The sequence below is a fragment of the Nothoprocta perdicaria genome, unplaced genomic scaffold (assembly GCF_003342845.1).
Source record: "Nothoprocta perdicaria isolate Ctin4 unplaced genomic scaffold, notPer1 scaffold_32, whole genome shotgun sequence".
NCBI lineage: Eukaryota > Metazoa > Chordata > Aves > Tinamiformes > Tinamidae > Nothoprocta > Nothoprocta perdicaria.
In genome coordinates this window covers 1,881,725-1,897,960 of record NW_020455555.1, presented here as the reverse complement: position 1 = coordinate 1,897,960, position 16,236 = coordinate 1,881,725, and the positions used below count along the sequence as shown (strand labels likewise).

Here is a 16,236-nt window from a genome sequence, read left to right as displayed (position 1 = left end):
AACGTTTAGCATCCAGTTCTAAGGAGAAGGCACCAGCAATTGCTTTCTGGCTTGCTTGCTTTGAGTTGCAGTTTGCTAGTGAGACAATATTTAATGTAGGTCACTCGGGAGCTATTCAGAAGATCATCTAGTGTTTAACTTAAGGCATATTGGGATTTCCAACTGTAATGTATATATGTTTCAATATTATTCTTTTTTTTTTCTTTTTCCTAGTGAGCCCTTGAGTCTGGATGTTTTTTCCTTTGCAAACTGAAGGATTTTCACAATCACTTGTCAGATCAGTGCTTGGCTCGACCCATTCTGTACCAAGACACAGACTTCTGACATAAGTGATGGTGCCTGTGTAAAATGTTGCATCATTCTGCAGCAGCTTCCCTGCGCTCTGGGCACCGCAGCCCGGAGAAGCAAATAGGAAACAGGATTTCCCCGCCAGGCATCTGCTTTTTCAGAAATGAACCATCATAAAGGGATGCRAAGCCAAGCAGAAACCATAATTCATGCTAAATAACCTGAGGAGCCACCTTCGAACTTCACCAGCAGCTCGTGGGGCTTTCAGCTCCCGCACCTGGGCACCGTGCATCAGCTCATGGCTTTTGTCCCCCACTTTCTGTCAGAGTTCGCTACAAATAATGTTCTCACCACTGTTTTGTGCGGGATGAGTTCTGGTAAATGCTAGACCAAGAAATGTGTTGCTGTTTGGTTTGTTACAAATGCTACCTGCTTTACATGCTTTCCAGCTGCCAGGAACCCACCAGAGTGTGTGTTTTCCGCTYGCTGCAGCCTCAGGGAGAGGAGCTTTCAGGAACTCGCCTCTTCAGATAAACATCTCCCTCTCCCATGAAAGGAACCGAGAGTGTCCTTGAGTGGGAGCATTACAGTATATTTATAATGCCTTATCCACCTGGAAATTTTCCAGAAAGTCCCTTACCTACCAATGTCCTTCTCGTCTCCCCCCTCCCTTCCTAAATCTTGCCGAGCAGACCCATATCATTAATATTTCAGTATCAGCTTTTCACAGGCATTGGCTACGCTGCAGAGCCCTTGATCAATAAGAGCTGGCAAAGCCTGCGAGGTTTGCCACACTGTCTTCATCCAGCAGAGGAGCAGGAGCAAACAGAGACTGGCAGAGAATCTGAATCTCCTCTGAGGGTAAGACTGCATATTGCAGTCACTGTCTTGAGGTGTTTTTTACTGCTGTCCCTCCCGCAGCTCCTGCAGGTGATACTCGAGCAAGCAGAAAGGATGGATGTCTTTAAGAAAGGTTTCTCCATCGCTAAGGAGGGTGTTGTGGCTGCTGCGGAGAAGACCAAGCAGGGAGTGACGGAGGCTGCGGAGAAGACCAAGGAGGGTGTGATGTATGTAGGTAAGAGATAACTGTTTAAATTAATATTTGAGCATGAGCTGCCACGTCGATTTTCTTGGAGAATGTCAGCCCAAATTAGGGTCTAGGTCATGTCCTTAGCTCTCTTGCAGATTTACTGTGTACAGGTTTACATAGTTTCCTCCACTGTAAATTAGAAGTCGCAACCGGCAGTACTTGGTGGGAGGCAGAAATAATGTACTATTAACAAGCAGATGCTGTGGTGGACCGTTTCTTTTATGATTATTCACTGCTTGCTTTCAGACGTGGCKCTCTGAGCACTGCTGATCTGCTTTTCACCTCAGCACTGTCAGAAGCACAGTGAGTGAGAGCCCAGACAGTGTGGAACGGTGTTGCTCGGTGGGGATTGCGGGACGTTGCTCTTTTCCACAAAATACCATTTTGTCCTAACCTCCTCCTCCTGTTCACTGACCTGTTTTGTTCCCCTGCACCTCTTAATCTTGCTTTACAAGAGACATCTGAATTCATTTTGTGCAAAGGATAGGTTCTGGATAACAACATGTGTTATGTCCTGTCTAGAAATCTCTCCCAATTAACATTTTTTTTTCAGAAACACCCTGTTTCAGGGTTGCTCTTGAAACCTGGTATCTTCCCTRTCTAGTGTATGCAACTATGTGGCTGGGCAGTCGGATTATCTAGATACTGTAGACTCTAGATATTAGTCTTAGATTTCCAAAATGATTAGCTGGATATTGATTACTGCATCTTTTACAAATTTTTATGTCTACTAAATTTGGGATAGATTTTGCTTTTTCTTTTTCAGTTAGAAAGTTTCCAGACAAATGCTTCTTGCCATCGTGTTATGATATTCATTCACATCCATATGGGTGAACACTGGCATGTTTTTTGAATTATAAATGAATATAAATATTATGTTTAGCAGATCTGATTATGTATTCATCCCAAAATTTTGTTGGCGTGCTGTAACTGAACGTACTCTTTCTGGTATATAAGAGCTCCCATTTCAATTTAGAGCTGAGTCACAAGCGCAAACGTAAGCAGCCTCCCTGGAAATCTTTCAGCCAGCAGCAATATCTGAAACACCAGCCTGCGAAACGTCACATGTTGGTGTCGGATGGTGGCACTGCTGCTGCCCCAGCTGCTTCCTCATTTAAGCAATGTGGGAGAGGATCATTCAGAATATTTATAAGTGATTTTTCTAGCACTTTTTGGTAGCGTTTTGCGTCTTCAGCCTGTGACCTGTTTTTTGTTCTGTGAGGTGCAGCAGAGTCTGCTCATGTTCTGCCTTTTTCAGTAAACTTTCTTCAAAGCCTTTGTCAAACCTAAATTACCGAACAGGGATCAGATTAAAGGCAAGGCTGATGCTGCATGATGCTATGGTTCTCCTGAGCCCTGGGGGAGGATGCTCAGCCCTTTTGGGAACGTTCAGCCTCTCATAGAAGGGAAAGCGAGGGCCAGATGCTGATGACCTCACAAAACTGATTTTAAACAAGCAGAGAAGGTGGAAATGAGGTTTATTCATTAAAGTTGGAATGATTAGTATGTTTGTCTGAATCACTGCTCCTCACTCTATGTCATACAAGGTGTTAATTAAAGAATTTTCAATGCCGCTTCGTTTGGACAACGCTGTCCTGGAAGGTTGAGCTGGATGTTAGGTGAAGCTACCTGCATTTTTGCATGCTAAGAGAAAATAAGATTTGCATTGAAGCTTGAGAGTCTCTTCAGGGAGTCAGAAAAGGACAGGGGTGAAGGTGACAGTCAGACCCTAAACCTGAGAAGAGTGAGGAGGATCCTTCACTTTTACTGTCAACTGCGTTAACTCGTTGCTGACCAACCCAAGCCTTTCGGAGGGCTCCCGAGGGCCCAGCATGAGCACCAAACCTGGTGGGTTCCTGCAGCTCCACGAGGTAAATGCCCCTTCCGACGCTTCCGTGAGGAGCAGACGGAGCCGCCAGGTCTCTGCTGCCACCTCCCTCCCTCTTCCCTCCGCCCGAGCCAGGCACCCGGGTTCCCACGGCCGGTGCCYGAGGTGCCAGCCCAGCCGTGCCAGCGCTGCAGCGCGGTTCAGCGGGGCTGGCCGCAGGGCTGCCRCCTCGGAGGTGTCYGTGGGGTGGGATATCCCGGGAGAGYGGGARGAATCCTGCAGCGTGAGCACTGTGCCCCTGCTGAAAACACAGGCTGCTCTCCAGACTGCAGCTGCCTCTGTTTGGTTTAAAGAGGGGGATAAGTGATGATGGAGTTAATGGAACGCTCCCTAAGACTCCTCACAGAATCCCTTACCGTCACGCGTGTTGCCCCAGCGCACCCAGCTCTACTGCAGAAGTGACTCCAGCAATGCCTCCCTTGAGGCTAATGCGCATCAGAGACTTCCCTGCCAGAGCCTGTGCCTGGTTCCCGGTGCCACCTCTCTCCCAGCTCAAACCCGCAGCTCCCGGACACCCCTTTGGCAGAAGGGGAGGCCGCACGAGCTGCTGCTTGTGCGTGCCGCGGGCAAGGAGCGAGAGCAGCGGGGACATGGAGCGCGGAGCGATGGCTTGTGGATGCAACAGCTGCTGGAGCCTGGCCAGGGTGTCCGCCCGGAGGCGGCACGTGGTGCCTGAGGAATGCGGGAGCCTGAGTCATGGGGCGTGGTGGTGGGAATGCTTGGGAAGAGGAGGCAAGCGCACGGAGCGGCAGCAGCCGGTGCCGGTGGCGCTGCCCTCGCCTCTGTGCCTGTCGTGAAGTGTATGCAGGGAATGGTTCTCTTGTATGTGCATCCCTCCCTCCCTTCTGCAATTATTCTGCCTTTTAAAATACCCCCCTGCAAAGGAGTCAAGCCCAGATAGAAATACTAGCTAAAAAGCACGGTAAAAAAATTATACATGCTATAAGCATGCCTTTTGTCTCACTTAGGATGTTGACTGCAAAGTCAAAAGGTGTGAATCCAGAACAATAAACTATGTATGTGACTTMGAATTGCTCTTTGAGCAAGAAGCAGCCAAGAAGGCAGAACTTGAACCTCTGTGTCTGGTGTGAGAAAGCCTGGCATGTCGCATCAGTGCTGTGGGAGGAAGGGCAGGAATTGAAGCTGGACCACATCTGAACTGGTTTCTGTGCATTTGGGCAATGCTGGGACTTGTGYTCATGGCATGAATGAGGTGCACCTCTGGTCTGCTTGCTAACCTGCTGCYGTGCACATGCCATTTTGAAATGCAGCTTACAGTAGTGCACAACATGGCCTATGCATCATTAGTAAATCTAGTTTATAACTGTAAAAAAAAAAAAATACAAAGATTTCATCTCTTCGGGACACACAGTTCAGGATAACAGAATGAAATGTTTAGGGTATATGTAAGGGGGCAGCTTTGTTCCACCCTATCAGCTRTTATCAGAGTGCTGCACTTGTTTTGCTTTTTAGGCTTTTAATGAACATGAGGTGTGGTTTGTGACTAACTTCTCCCATTGCACCCGTGGATGCTGCAGTGCATCTGTACCTGACCGATTCTGTATTTCTATCGTTTTGAAAACTGGTCATAAAAATATGTCTGGTTGTTGTTTGCTTGCTTGCTTTTTGTATTGGTATGAGAACTTAAAAATAGGTTGTGTAYGTATGGATGATTTACAAATTACAGTAAGATGGAGCTGTCAGAGGAAAACCTTTAGAATCAATTTTTAATGTTTGACAGATAAATTTGGTGTTTTATTTATCTAATGTGAAAGGGTGCCTARTTAATGGAGGTACTTCCCATCCACCACAAGGTTTATCATAACACATGCACTGTCATGTGCAAGTCTGAAGAGAGACCAGTCATCTCAAGCTTAGACAAAAACTGCGGGGATTAGTTATTATTCCTAAAGGGCTAGTTCTGAGTGCGGTGGCCAGATGACCTGCTGGGAGGCAGGAGGGCATCACTACAGTAAATCACATTTTGAAAGGCTGAAATAAGTGATGTTTTACTTGGCCATTTAATATGCATTCATTTAGCAATTAAATGAGGCCATTTTATTTCTGCTCACCAGTTCTCATTTCAGAAATAATCCAAGGGGCATCTTTCTTAAACATGTTAGCATCAAGATTTTTCAAGCTGGGGTATCTCTAGGCAAAGCACGGTCGACGTGTTCCCAGCTCCCCCCGTGAGGACAGAAAGCCACCGGGGCCAGAAACCTGCCTGCTCCTTGCCAGCTAACACTGATGGGTTCTGTGCTTCCTTTCACAGGTGCCAAAACCAAGGAAGGGGTAGTGCATAGTGTGACCTCAGGTAAGAGCCCAGCCCTCAGAGAGATGTGGCAATCACTGCTTGTGGTGTTGACCCTCTGGATAAGKCCATCATTCCTGCCGAGCTAGAGGTCTCTTGGAGGCAGCCCTGYTCCACGTGAGCTCCATCTGATGAATGGAGGATGCTTGCCAGGAGCGAAGGGTCAGGGTCCGGCATCCGCAGTGCACATGGGTGGGAGAAAATATTTAATCAGTGGAACAGGTCAAAAAAATCTAACAAATGTCATTTGGCAGGTGCTGCTGGTTCATAACGATTTATCTCACAAAGTCAGGAATGCTGTCCAGAATGCAGAGGCGCTTTCATCAGTTACTGTTGGGCTAAAATCTTGGTTTTTAGGAACCTCCTCTCAGCCAGTCAGAGTCAGGGCCCTACAAGACTCTTCTAGAGTCCACAAGGTCCAAGACAAGAATACCTTGRCCTGCCTTCAACAGATATCAATGGACCTCTTCTCTAGATAATTAATAATTATAAATAAATAATAATAAATTATTTTCTGAATGAATCTATACACTTAGATAGAAGGTACTTGGGGAGAGACCATGCACAGGCTATGCTGCAAAATGCTTTATTTGTGYGATTGTCTCAGCATCTTGCACTGAATTTTGCAGTCTCCAGTTGCCCATGAAGAATGACAAGCTGCAATGTCCATGTTCCCTTGAATAGCATTTTGTGTGAGATGAAACCCTCACACAGAGAAYCTAAATTCAGATGTGCTGCCATATAGAAAATCCAAGAGAGGCCTATATCTGAGTCAATATCTTCTCATAGCTTGATGCAAACATTTTACTGTCCCAGTTAATTTGGCAGCCGGTTCTCAATACCAGGCTGAGTTTGTCTTGTTGAAATCCCAGTTGCTGAGAAGACCAAAGAGCAGGCCAACGTTGTGGGAGAAGCAGTAGTAGCCAGCGTGAACACAGTGGCAAACAAGACYGTAGAAGGAGCAGAGACCATTGTGGCCACTACAGGAGTTGTAAAAAAGGTATGTTTGCTTCGTTAGCAGCCTGCAGAAAACTCTTGTTCGGATTGCATGTCTTAAAAATAGCTGGAAATGTTGTTAAGAGCCAATGGTTTTACCTACTTAATGAGAGGATTTCAACAATAGGTACTATCATAGAACATTTAATATAGAATGCTTAATATCAGCTACAGTTAAAGGTAATAACACTGTCTCTTGATGTATGCTATGTGGATATGGCAGTAAATAAAACTACCAAAATATTTGGACATCCAGAGGTATCATGTGCTTTTAAAGATCGTCATCCCATGGCAATTTTGTTGAGCAATATGCTGTCTCCAGCTGCATTTTGAGAATAGCTGCTTTGCAGGACTCCACAGCAGTAGTTCCTGAATTCAGGTTGGTAAACATGTAAAGGACAGCATGGCTTTATATTCAAGACAAGTTTGYATCAAGATCTTAAAGATTTGCATTTTTATTTGGAGGACTCTGTCTTTTGTGTTGTAGCCATTTTTCAGGGTGGAAAATATTTTTGTATTTTAAAACAATGTATAAAATGCAAATTTTGCATGGGCTTTTATAGATGCAGAACAAGACTGCAGTGAAAAATCTGGCAGGAAACAGAGCTACTGAATGTGTTGGGATAGGAAGAAAAAAAAARRRAAAAAAAAAAAAGCTCTGTGRTTATATTCCCTTATATTGCTGCTTTGAGAATTATTTTGAAATTCTGTATTTACCATCCATCCTTCTAYTAATTCCAACCTCTGGATAGATGCAGATGCATCTCCCAACCAGGACCATCAGTTTTGTCAGCAGTAGGTGGCAGCATTAATTAAGACAACCCGGCATGGCTCTGAAGAGCACGGTCCCATAGGAGACTCCAMGTAGTTTTATCCTTTTCTTCTATTTGGGCTGATTTTGACAACAACTAAGTGTCTTTTGATAAAGGCCGTGTGACCCAAATTATGCACCGARTAGGCCAGATTCAAACAAGGAATCTTCTGTCCTTAAGTGCAATGTGGCAAATTGAATGGGTTCAACTTAGTGGATGAAGGGACATGTAGAGGAGCAGAGCAACTCCTTGGCCGAAAGCAAAACTCATTGTTGGACAAGGCATTTTTACCATGCAATAGCAAATATAAACCCTTTGTACAGTACATGACGCTATTCTAGTGGTAAATATTTGGCAGTTATTTGATAAAGTTGTTTTTTTCCCCCTTTAGATCGGAGATTTTTATGGCTTTTTTGGAGGGAGGATTTTTATGCCCTTCATAGAGCCATAGTCAACAGAGCTGATAGTGACATAAGCTGGATTAGTCACAAACCCCAGCCCAGGATCAAAGCAAAGTGAGGCTGGCCAAAATTGTTTTAGTTGTTCAGACTGCTGGCTGATGAATTTCCTGACCTACCAGTAAGCACATTGTGGTGTGAAACAAAACTTGTGCGCACCGTGTAAACCCTGGGAGAATAGGCTGACAAAGGAGGAGAGTGGCAGCTACGAGTGACGCAAAATGTTTCCTCGTGGAAACGTGTGAAAAGGACAGACCTAGGAGATCTTCTAAGCCCTTGGGATAAGATTAATCTTTATTGCCACAGGGAGGTTGCAGGAGTGCAAATGGGGATTTCTCGTTCAGTGGGGACAGACTCGACCCTCTCRTACCTTTTGGCAGACCAGGATCCGGGGTGGTCATCACCCAAGCCTGGTAGTGACTCTGCATTAAGCACGCCGAGTCCCGGAGTGTCAGCCTGCATAAAGCTAAAATGGGGATTGGTCAAGAGGAAAAATGTGGGATGTGTCATATGCCAAATGACAGACTAGATGGGGGAGCCAGGAAACTGCTTTAGCTGCAGGTTCATGGGGCAATGTCAAAAAGCAGACGTGGGGAGCAGACTGAAAACAGCAGGAGAAAAGCCAAGCAAAAGAAGCTACAGAAGAAAGGAGTTAAGGTAAAATGTTTGTATGGGTGACAGAGAGGGACCCTCTGACCTAGTGTTTTAGTTTTGATGAGGAGTGAAAATCTTCCAGTCATGGTCACTCGCCATCCTGTGGGTCCCAGCAGAGAGAGGTCTCAAAATGCATGAACTGGATTCCTTCCAGGCGGCACCAAAGCTCCAAAATTTGCTCCAAGCTTGTTCCTGCTGCTAAGGCGGTCTGACAGGAGGATTGCTGTGCTGCTTCCCTGCACCAGCTCCTTCCTCTCCAGGTCTGCTCCTCTCCTGCTGCACAATTTGCATCCGGAGGCTGCGGATGGCAGTGCCTGGAGCTGTAGGACATAGCATAGAAAGGCATGCTGGAGATATATTGAGAGGAGGGAAAAGGGASAGCACTAACATGTTAAAAAAAGAAATAATAAGTAGATGATACAAAACTCTTCTAATCCTACCTAAGTTCCTTCCCCTGAAGTTTGAGATAGTTGTTACATACAGTCCTGAGCCGCCTTCATGCTCCRTCTGGTTCTTTTATTTTTAATCGCAAAGAGCAGTTGCGTAAGTCTTATTTCTGTTGTCAGTTACTCTTAGTGTCACCCCCGTCCTGACTTTCTCGAGGGGTTGCTCCAAGTGCTGGGGCACCTGTGCAGCCGCGCGGCGAACACCGAGCAGTGCTGCAGAAGGGCTTCAGTGCGGGGAGCAGAGCGGCGTAGGAGGCATAACCTCAGCTCACTGTTCCTAGTATTAATGCGAATTACAGCTAGCTTGTTGGCATGTGTGTTGATCTGTGTGTTGAACAGCTGGTTTCAGTGTAGGACACGTGCTAGCAGTGCACAGGGGGCTTGTCAAAGATCTGCATTCTGGGGTCCATGAGCTTCGTGGGTGCATCAAGTAGCCCTGAGTCAACTGGGAGATTTGGACTCTGCTCTTAGGATGCCGGGTTCTAGGACGGCTACACACAGGGCAGCTGGCACCCTGCGGGCCAGGCCCCTTCTGCTCCCTGCTGTCCTCAGCCCCAGGCAGAAGGAAAAGTGGCAGTGTGAAAGGAGAGGGGCCGGGCACCGGCTGGGCCCAACCTTGGTTAGTGCTGTCATTGCTTAGGTGAGCCTGGTCACTGGCCTGGTCACTGCTGAGTGCAAGAAATGATCGACTATTTGAGTGTTTAAGCATGAAGTAAAAATACGTAAATTAGAAGATAATAAACTCTATAGCTTTCCAGTATGCAAAGAGTGAGCACTGTTAGTAACGTGTTTGGTCGYTAGCTCTGCATGCATGTCAGTCACTGGCGTGGGCATGAAGTGATTTCCGTGGATGGTCACTCATTAAGGATCCCTGTCTTGGAGCAGGATTAATTTTTCATCTGCATGACACAGCACCAAGTTTGCTGCATTGCAGGCGCCACGTGGTTGGGAGCAAGCGCGGGAGCGTGCACACATGCACTCACACACACGCATCAGATGCCCCTCAGGGATTCTCCCAGCAGCTGATACTGCCCTACAATTATTCTTCCCTCACCCTCCACCTAGATCTTCTCTTTAGATCCTTTTGTCCTGTCAGTTTTTATATGGTTTAGTTGTCAGTCACAGTTCTGTCATTTGAAATTAGTTTTGATCTTTTTCTTTTATTTCATCCCATTAATTATTTCAGCAGTTCTCAGTTGTGTGCAGCTGCCGCATGCATTCTGTTAGACCTCATCATTGCTCTGTGTGTACTGYGCCTGTACTTTAGCATAACAACTGTGTATTTTCATATAAACTGTTCACGCACATGGTCTTAATTCTGATCACTTAAACTGTGTGATTCCATTAAGGAATTAAAGGCAGACATTAATGAAACACCAGAACTCTCTGTTTTGGTGGGTGCGAGTAGGAGAGGAGCAGCACACCAGGGCACTGAGATGCTTCAGAGAGCAGAACTGCTGAGCCCTGTGCGCAGGGAGGCACTGGCAGGACGAACAGGGAAATCCACAACTTAAGCACCTAAGGATTAAGCCAAATAAGTAGCTGCAATCCTCCCCGTTGTGCTGAGGCTTGCCTATGCGCTGGGGTGGCACCTCCCTGTGAGGCAGAGGAGGCTGCACAAGCAGCCTGCYCTGGGCTGCTTTGCACCCGAGGCGGTTTTCTGTGCTGCTTTCCCGTTCTCATGGGTACGTGCAGGCGCGTGCTGCCCCGTCCCAGCAGCAGGACGTGTGCRGGTGACCAGGGAAACACCCCCGGAGTCACCTTGGGAAGTGACCATGCCCAGCCATCGGCGGGGCCGGCGTGGGCGCTTTGCTCCGCGTTGCWGCCGGGCTGGGCTGCAGCCGCGGGTGCCTGCGGGCTCCGCGGAGCGCTCCGGGGCGCTGCCAAAACGCAGAGCTTTGGCTCCGACACACTCGGCTTGTGCTCCAACGCACACTGCTTGTGTCCCGACACGCAAGGTGAGCGGCCGAGCCGCTCCTTCCTTTGCCCCTCGGCAGTGGSTGTCCCGTTTTGGACTGCTGCACTTGTAGCAGGGTGCCGGCRCGCTGCTGTCTCACTGCCTTGAAGCAAGAGGCTGCCTTGCTTGCCACTGAGTTTGTTGCCTTCCTGATAGCATCTCTGTTCCAGCTTTCTCTGTTAGAAAGGGAAGAGATACCTCTGGCCTTTTTAGGACAAAAAACCCACATTCTTTTAAAGCATAACCCATGATTGCCACACAGCTTTCCATGAGGAATTTCATCCTTCCTAATTAGATCAACACCACTGCTTTACCCTTGCCTTCTTGCTCAGCATCATGCTGCTTATTACTGTTACAGGTGGGGTTGCTATCCATCAATTTCTGAAGCTTCAGCCAAAACGAAGACCCCAACCTTGCACGGTGAACCTRTATGTGTTTTTACGGGGCCGTGGCTGTGTCCCACCCGGGGAACGCCCAGCTGGAGAACGCGGCCCTTCCTCGGGCCCTGCTGTTCCGGGCAGGGAGGGAGGCAGGCGGCTGAGAAAAGCTTAACACAACCTGACACCTCTTCATCCTGCCATTGTGCTGGTTCCTGCCTGGCGGTTTAGGAAGGCTCTCAAGAAACAGGGTTCCTGCCCTTTCTRAAAATGCCCGGGTGAGTCATCGCCGTCCCGCTGCGGCGCAGCTTCAAGGGCTGCGGGGAGCAGCAGCGTGATGCCGAGCAGCGATTCCTCAACCCACCCGTGGAACCCAGGGGGGTTCCCCAAGAAGGGTCCCAAGGGAGGGATCACCCTTCCTGGGGCTGCTTGTTCACAGGAGCTTCTGCTTCTCCTCCCTGGCAGCTGCTTCTCCAGGCCAGGAGCTGCSAAGTGCCTCCTGGTGCGGCTGGTGCCACTGACTTACACTGCAGGAATCTGCATTTTGTTTTCTTTCCCCATAACAGCCTGTAAACTATTCAGAAAGCCTTAAAATAGATTTTTCCGCCTGTTTTGACCTAGTATGCGCTGTGAAGTTGTGCAGTGCAGCACTGATCATTTTTACGCACSAGGTTTCTCAGGGACCTCCTGATGCTCCAGGTCAGGTACTTTCCCATGTGCTAGAGGACAGCCGCAGGACAGGGCTCCGGAGGTGACTCTCCCACCCCTGTTATTGTTTGCCCACAACAATAGAACTTGCTCATTTAGGAAGGGCTACAGCCAAAGCTGAGTGGTTCTGCAGAGCTGCTGCAGCTGCCCCGGGTCCCTGCTGGCCTGGGGAACCTGAGACCAGAAATGGATCTCCTCCCTCCTGCAAACAATTTGATGTTGTTAGATTAGCAGGGCTTACTTAACACRGATCACACGGATAATAGCAGGACTCACCCCAGCCAACAGAGCCATGAATTTAGGAGCATATTTCTTCAGGAAAAAAAGTAATCATGGTATGGTTTTCATGCAGAGGCTTCAGCAGTGCACAGCTATATGTACGCATAAGGTAATTAACTCCCAGCAGGGAGGTAAGGAGCATGTCTGAAGCTCCCACAGAAACCAAACTGGACCAAAGCAAGTGTTGAGGCAGTTTTCTTTCCTGGGGGATTGATCTCAGCATTGATTTCCCAGCTCCCTTTCTTATCAAAAATTAGTCTGCAGTCCAATTTGGAGCTTAAATTCCCACAAAATCTACTTCATATTTATGCAGTTGAGTGTGAAATATGCTTATTTTCTCYTGTTTGTTCGTCATTTATTCTCTAATTCAGCAGCAGTTTTTCTGTTCTATTAAGGAAAAGCTTTATTGGAGAGGAAAGCAAGGCACATGTGAAATTAGGAGTACTTAAGAAGATTTTCATCCAGGTTCTGTTCTAAAAAGCTTTTCCTACTTAGCCCTTCCAGTAGTGCATATTCAGCRTAGAAGAGCAGAGGAGAATATTTGTAGATATATAGATGGCCTCCATCTGTTTGTAGCATGAAGCATTACTAAGGAATCAGAGAGAGAGTCTGAAGACATGGAAAGATGCTGCCTTCTTTTCTGTTCTTTTAAACACCAACCTGTACAGAATTCCTTTTTTTTTTTTCTGTTAGTTATTGCTTTACAAAGTCTCCTAATGTCAAAAAGGTGCACACTTGATTTCTCACATGTTAAATTCCATCTTAGTCTTCCCACAAATTTTAGGTAGAGTTTCCCCTCCTGCCTGCCAACACACTGAGCATGGAATTCTTTTTACAGCAGGTTTTACCTGGACAGTTGCTTTGCACTGTGTTAGCAGTGGCATTAAGGAAAGCGGTAGCTCCAGGCTTCCAAAGCCTTGAAATTCAAATGATATGTCTGCCTTCCATACAAAATTAATACTAAATTTCATTAAAAATGAAAAAGAGTAACCTAAAACAGAGTATAAGAAATGAATTGTAGTTTTATAAATGTCTGCTCTAACAAACTGCAAAAGAAAAAGGAAAATCAAAGCGATATTTACCGTATATTGAATCTGGTGGGGTTTTTTTAACATACATAATGTTGGAATCCACTTTACATCATTTACTCAAATAGCCTGTCTAAGATTAGGGCTGTGACTGTGCGTGTTCGCAAGGACAACCTTTCCCTTGTGCTTGGCAGGAGGAGCTGGCTCCGCCGGAGCAGCCGGCGGCGGCGGGAGAGGCGATGCCAGACGCGGAGGGTGCCGGACAGGTAGGGTGACCCCGCGGCCCGCATGTCCTCGCGCTCCCCGGGCACCAGCGTGGCACTTGCTGCTCTTGTCTCATGGTTTTTCCCGGGAAAGATTTACCTCCTCTTTCTGTACAATGGGGATTTTACATCTGCTGCCCCCGAAAGCCAGAATTTGTTAATAATCTGATGGAATCGGAGCCCCTACTTTCTCAGGGTTTTGCCACTTCCCTTTTTTCAGGACCAAGAGGTTGCAATGAGGGAMAGATGTGCCTAATTCTAAACTATTTAGTTTGGGTTGATTTGGGGGTGTAAACAGTTGCATTCATATTTTCCCTCTTATCATATGAAATATTTTTCCAACATYGTGACCATACTTTGGAAGAGCTCACCCGTATTTGAGTCAGTTTAATTTTGCTTTATTGTAGCCACAATGTCCTTTTAAAACCCCGAGTCAAATGTCRGTCAGTCCCTGAGCCAACTTCAGCTCTCGGAGGAGGAAGGAAGAATTCTCATTGCCCAACCTGGACACTTTGAGCAGACAAACATTTCCCAAGCAGACCTTTGGCTGCCTGCTCTGCAACTCCTCTCCTCAGCTTGCAGCTTCTTGCAACTCAGGCTGTGTTTTCACTGCGTCTTGAACTTCAAAAAGCCTCGGGTTGCCCTTACCCCCCTGGCACCAGCCACAGCCTCCCGCGTGCCGGTGTGTCCAGAAAGCCTCACGGCTGATCCAGACGACCTCACCGCACCKCACGAGCGATTCCAGGTGTGTGTCAGGCAGGGAGGGACCCACGGCAGCAGAGAGCAGCCTAGACCAGGCTTGGTTCCACTTAGGCCATGGAGAAATCGCACCCCCGTTTTCACTAGAGGCCTGAGTCAAAGACGACAAGTGTCTGGTTCCCGGAGGAAATAGATAATTCATCAGTTTTCTGCACAATGTATAGTCCTTACTGTTATGCTGCTACTTACGGTTTTTAATGTGGTGACTACCTTTTTTAACTTTTTTCCATCTATTTTCTTTTTGTCCTCCTCTTTTCACAGGGTGAAAATGAAGGCAATTAGTCAACCTAGGGACTCCTAGCCCGAGAGAGACAATTCCAGGAGCGTATATGGAAATACTAGCTGACACCACAACAGGAGAACCCCRCTCCCCATAGACTAACTGCATTCAGCACCGTAGTCTGTCACTCGCCCCATAAACCATTCACCCAATACATGTAAGTCAGGCTCCTGATAATATGTAAAGTGCAGTGGTTTACTATGGTATGTGTCTCTCTAACCACGTCCCTTGTGGCTTCCTGACCCACCGGCTTTGAGTGCTGTGATGCTCCAGTTTGTTGTGGGACCCACGGATAAGTGTCTCATGTCCATCYGCGCGGGCACTTGGGATCTCTAGGTATCATGGAAATATTTTTTTTTAACTAATAAAAAGTGTTTGAACAAATTTTTGTTGATTTTATTTCTGTATTTTAGACATTTATTCTTCCAAACTGATAAACTCATCCTGTAGAAGCCTGGTACTAGATATGAGGGAGTGCAAAAGCACAGAGGGCTACCTTAGTTACCCTTTTCAACATTACCAAATCTACACACTTAAACAAATAACACTGTTTTTAAATTTTTTTTTACTAATCTAAGGACTGTTTAAAGGTCTAATGATAATTTGGGGCTGTGTCTCCTTTTTTAATCCATTAACTTTGAGTTTGCTTGGGATAATTTTGAGTCTAAGTTTGCTTGGGATAGCTTTTTTTTCTGCAGAGGGACTGCTACAACCTGCCTGCATCTAAACTCCTCAGTGCTCAGGACTGTAAAAGCCACAGATCATCTTGGAGAGCGTGGGAAATGAAAAGCTATTTCTGAAGACAGAAATAGGGTAGGGAGGCCAAATTTCTGTCCGTTAAGGATGGAAAATGGGTGTATCACTTTTCAAATATACCCCCACATTCAGGAGATTGTGCGTGGGGGAAACTGGAAATGAGGAGTGTCTACAGAGGAATGCAAACATTGCATTGAGCTGACACAGTGTTCATCTTCTTTGCTATTTATTCTGCTTTACACCAGAGCTTGAAAACTCTGTCCTGATATCCTGGGTATAAAGAATGGCAGAATGGAATGAAAGAGCTCTGAGCACGAACTACCAGAGCCCAGCTGTGTCACTGCTGGCCCACACAGGCTGCATTACTGTGAAACAAGCGACTCCTATGACACATGTCAAGGGAGGGTCCTAATCAAGCTCRGAAGAATTATTGGTGTAATGAGGCTATATGGGCTCATATAGGTTACAATAGCTAGTTAGCAGATAAGCTGATGAATGAGAAAAGTAGAGACCTTCTGTATTCGTGAGTTGAGTTATGCTGAAATTATTGTGAATTGACAGTATTGTCAATAATGACAAGTGAGAATAAAACTCACCAATATGTAGAGATCTAAAATATTGTATTTTTTTTATTCATCTACAGGCAGAGGACCTATGAATGTGAGAGAACCCAATATAAGCTATAGATGTTCAGCCCACTCAAACTCAGACTATTAATCTTTATTAAACTACATCTTTATTAAACTGCATCATGATGATGACTGCTGAAGGTGTTAAGAGATTCAGTGCATGAAAGGACCTAGCACATTAACAATCCACACAAAGTTTTGCCTTGCAGAGCCCCGGCCTTTCCATCCAGAATGGATGTTTGATCTTGACAAGGAAA

General features: G+C 46.5%; 1 protein-coding gene across 1 annotated transcript; it reads left to right on the top strand.

The window, feature by feature from the left end:
* Positions 1-992: 992 nt before the first annotated feature.
* SNCG (synuclein gamma) lies at positions 993-14,950 on the top strand. Its single transcript, XM_026043081.1, has 6 exons — positions 993-1,149; positions 1,210-1,363; positions 5,539-5,580; positions 6,450-6,577; positions 13,487-13,558; positions 14,576-14,950. The coding sequence occupies exons 2-6, from the start codon at positions 1,243-1,245 to the stop codon at positions 14,594-14,596; spliced, it is 384 nt and encodes a 127-aa protein (XP_025898866.1). The 5' UTR covers positions 993-1,149; positions 1,210-1,242; the 3' UTR covers positions 14,597-14,950.
* The last annotated feature ends 1,286 nt before the right edge of the window (positions 14,951-16,236 follow it).